This window comes from Ctenocephalides felis, unplaced genomic scaffold, assembly GCF_003426905.1.
Source record: "Ctenocephalides felis isolate EL2017-DRISC unplaced genomic scaffold, ASM342690v1 CF-g0.4_SCAFFOLD_01886, whole genome shotgun sequence".
In the NCBI taxonomy this organism is placed as follows: Eukaryota; Metazoa; Arthropoda; class Insecta; order Siphonaptera; family Pulicidae; genus Ctenocephalides; species Ctenocephalides felis.
In genome coordinates this window covers 17,373,985-17,377,406 of record NW_020538040.1, presented here as the reverse complement: position 1 = coordinate 17,377,406, position 3,422 = coordinate 17,373,985, and the positions used below count along the sequence as shown (strand labels likewise).

Sequence of the window (3,422 nt, the reverse complement as noted above, 5' to 3'; positions counted from 1 at the left end):
ACACAAAAATACAATATAATTTGGTAAATTCTTACCTACACATATTATACTTAGCCTAAATGTTAATTGTAACATTTAAACAAGAATATGTTTTTATCTTTACAATAATAATATATAATACACATCGTCCACACTTTCTCATTTAATAAATTAGAATAAAAACTTTGTTTTTTTACATAATAAGTGATCTTTACTTTAATATTTTTATTAAAGTAATAGTTGATTGTTATTGAACATAATAGTTCAATAAATATTATTTACTAACTCACAATGAACTCACAAATGAAACTACATCAAAATGAGGAAATACAGGAAAATAAAATTTTATAATCATACACTAATAAGTTTCTCATGACAGTTCGTAACTAACCATAGTAAGGCTTCAAGGATATTTGCATAGCCTATTTCATTGGCTGCTGGAATTTAATTTTTAAATTTTTTCTTTAGGCTACAGGAACAACAGTAATTCAAAATTTCTTTATCCCTGTTGGGCCGTTAGACTTCTTAGGTTTATTAAGCTTTTTCCTGATGACCCTCTCATCAACCTCTCCGTATTCTATCGCTGGTGTTGCGTAATATTCAAGATCCATTTCAAATCCCAAGCCTGCCGTGTCCTCAATATCATACTGAAAAGTTGGTGAACCACTTTGGTAGCTTGCCGTGTCCTCAATATCATACTGAAAGAATGGTGGATCACTTTTGTAGCCTCCCTGGTCTATCGATATGTTTTTAGTTATTAACGACGATCCAATACTGCCAACAATCAGGAGATCTGGTGAGTTACGATGTTCTGCCGCTGCGTTCTGCCACCCAGCAAAACCTCGTCTAGATCCTTCACCACCATGACTAGGTCCAGCTTGTGACTGGTCACGATGTTCTGCCGCTGCGTCCTGTGCTGCCATGAACACTTCATCTTGCGTCCTACCCTCGCCTATATTGTACCATCCAGCAAAATCTTGACTGGATCCTTCACCACCATGACTGGGTCCAGCTTGTGATTGGACCATATCATCCATATCGTCGTCATCAAGTGTTAGGTCTATAATATAGTCATTGCATCTTGCATCAGCATATTCGGATGTGGGTTGAAGTATTAGTTCACTACTTTCTAGTGTTCGTACTTCTGTGATAATAGGAACATTCAATTCTTTAGAGGGTGACTGGAATACATCTAAAGAGTATTCAGTCATATCCGTTACATTGGTGCGGTTTATTGAACGTTCATTGAGGTGAGAGACAAATTTTGTATAACTACTTAAATGACTGAGTTCATGATTATCAGGTAATACGGAAGATACATCATTACTATACCTCCTACTCTTCCTTCGTTTCCTAGAAGTTGGGTTAGAGGAGGTTTCCCTATTGGCAGGTGTATTTTGATCCGCTACGTCATCATCACGCGGGGGAAGTTCGACTATTGGTTCACTAATAGTAGGACTGAAAGATTTTGTAGAAACAGGAAGAGGTGAACTAGTTACACGCTGATTCTCTTTATTTGTCCCACTATTTGAGAGGCCTCTAATTTGCAGCATCTCAGCGGCCTTTAAAAATGCTTCTACTTGATCAAACCTTATGTTCACTTGGCCTCGGTACATATAATTCATTATTGCCTTCAGTTCCTGGTACTTAACATCCTTTAAAATAAAAACAGGATGTTTGTCATATTGAAGCCTCAACAGGGATTCAAAATATGGGCTACAAGCAGATAAAATTATTTTGTGGGCCCTCAAATATTTTCCCTCAGCTGCTAAGGTGCAATCCACAAAGAATTCATTTTCTAGTAAAGAGTCGAACTGTGATATCAGTGTCGACTGATGGTTTTTCCACTTTAAACAAAATTGTTCACTGTTTTCCATCTTGCGTAAATTTCTATTAAGTACTATCACACTTTAAATTAATTACGAAAAAAACTAATTATTTTTACATTATATTTGAGGACTACTCATCCGAGCTAAACAATCAAGCTTACATTGATTTGTTTTACTACTGACATATTTGAAATCTGTCAGTAGTATAAGCGGAAAAAAATTAACAAAGTAGGCCCATATGTATCAAACAATCATGTCAAAATTTTTAGCATTTTTCAGTTCAATAGTTTCCTTCGTTTATGAGTTTCAAAATTTCGAGTAGATTCACGATAATTCACAATTAGTACACACGTTGGCCAAGCTGGAGTCCTAATAGTGAACGCGACATTGGAACTCTATTGTCTTGAATACGGTATTGAAACAAGTGGTATATTAGTTGATTCTGGTATAAGATAGAATTTGCAAACAGATAATTGCTATACCTCATTTTTCAATGAGAGCGGTTATGGATGAAGTTCTAGTAGGAAAATATAGACACATGTTTGAAAAAAGTAACCTGATAAGGGATAAAGAAAATGCTGCCAATAACTACACTCACGGTCACTACTTAATCAACAGAGATGCCAAAGATAATGTTATGGATCGCTTGCGCAGGCTCACTGAACAATATACAGGTTAACAAGGTTTTTTGTATTTTATTCTATTGGATGTGGTACTGGATCTAGGTTTTCATAATTGTTAATGCAAAGACCCAATGACACTTTCCAAAAAAAAATGTAAATTTCAAGTACCAGCATATCAAGCCCCGTAGGTTTCAAAGGCTGAAACCTACAATGCCATTTTTACTACACGTGCAACTATTGCAGCAGCAGATGTAGCATTTATTGTAGATAATGAAGCTATTTATGATATTTGTCAGTCCAAGTTAGTAATTAATTTGAACCGTTTGATTCGCCAAGTGGTTTCATCAATCACTGCTTCTCTTTGTTTTGAGTTTTGATTTAAAGTTTTAGACGTTGATTTAGCTGAATTCCAGACTATCCAAAAATTCACTTTCCTCTATCATTATAGGCTCCAATTGTTTCTGCTGGTAAAGTTTATAAAGACAAAATGGAGGACAAAAACATCACAATTGAATTGTTTAACGATACTAATTAAATGATAAAATGCTATACAGGAAGAGGTAAATATATGGCTTGCTATATGCTCTATCGTCGAGATGTCATACCAAAAGGATATAAATACTGCCATAACTATTCTTTAAGAAAAAAATGCATCCGATTTGTTGATTGGTACCCTACCGGTTATAAAGTTGGCATAAATAGTAGGCCACCAACAGCCCTTCCCGGAGGTGATTTCAAGTCAATTCAAAGAGCAGTGTGTATGTTATCAAATACTACCAGCTATTCAACGTGCTTGGGGTAAATTGACCAAAAAATTTGACCTGATGTATGCAAAAAAATCTTTTGTGCAATGGTACTTAAATGAAGGAATGCAACAGAGCAGATTTAACGAGACCCGAAATGGTCTCTCGGCCTTAGAGGAGGATTACAATGAGGTATCTATGGATTCCCCCATTGATGAATTTGATCTCAACAATTACACAGCAGAACT

At 35.5% G+C, this 3,422-nt stretch overlaps 1 protein-coding gene and 1 pseudogene across 1 annotated transcript; one reads left to right on the top strand and one right to left on the bottom strand.

Moving 5' to 3' along the window:
- Positions 1–467: 467 nt before the first annotated feature.
- Positions 468–1,856, bottom strand: LOC113374695 (longitudinals lacking protein, isoforms H/M/V-like). The gene has a single exon (XM_026614670.1). It carries the CDS (start codon positions 1,854–1,856, stop codon positions 468–470), a length of 1,389 nt encoding a protein of 462 aa, XP_026470455.1.
- Positions 1,857–2,313: 457 nt separating this feature from the next.
- On the top strand, positions 2,314–3,072 carry LOC113374694 (annotated as a pseudogene).
- The last annotated feature ends 350 nt before the right edge of the window (positions 3,073–3,422 follow it).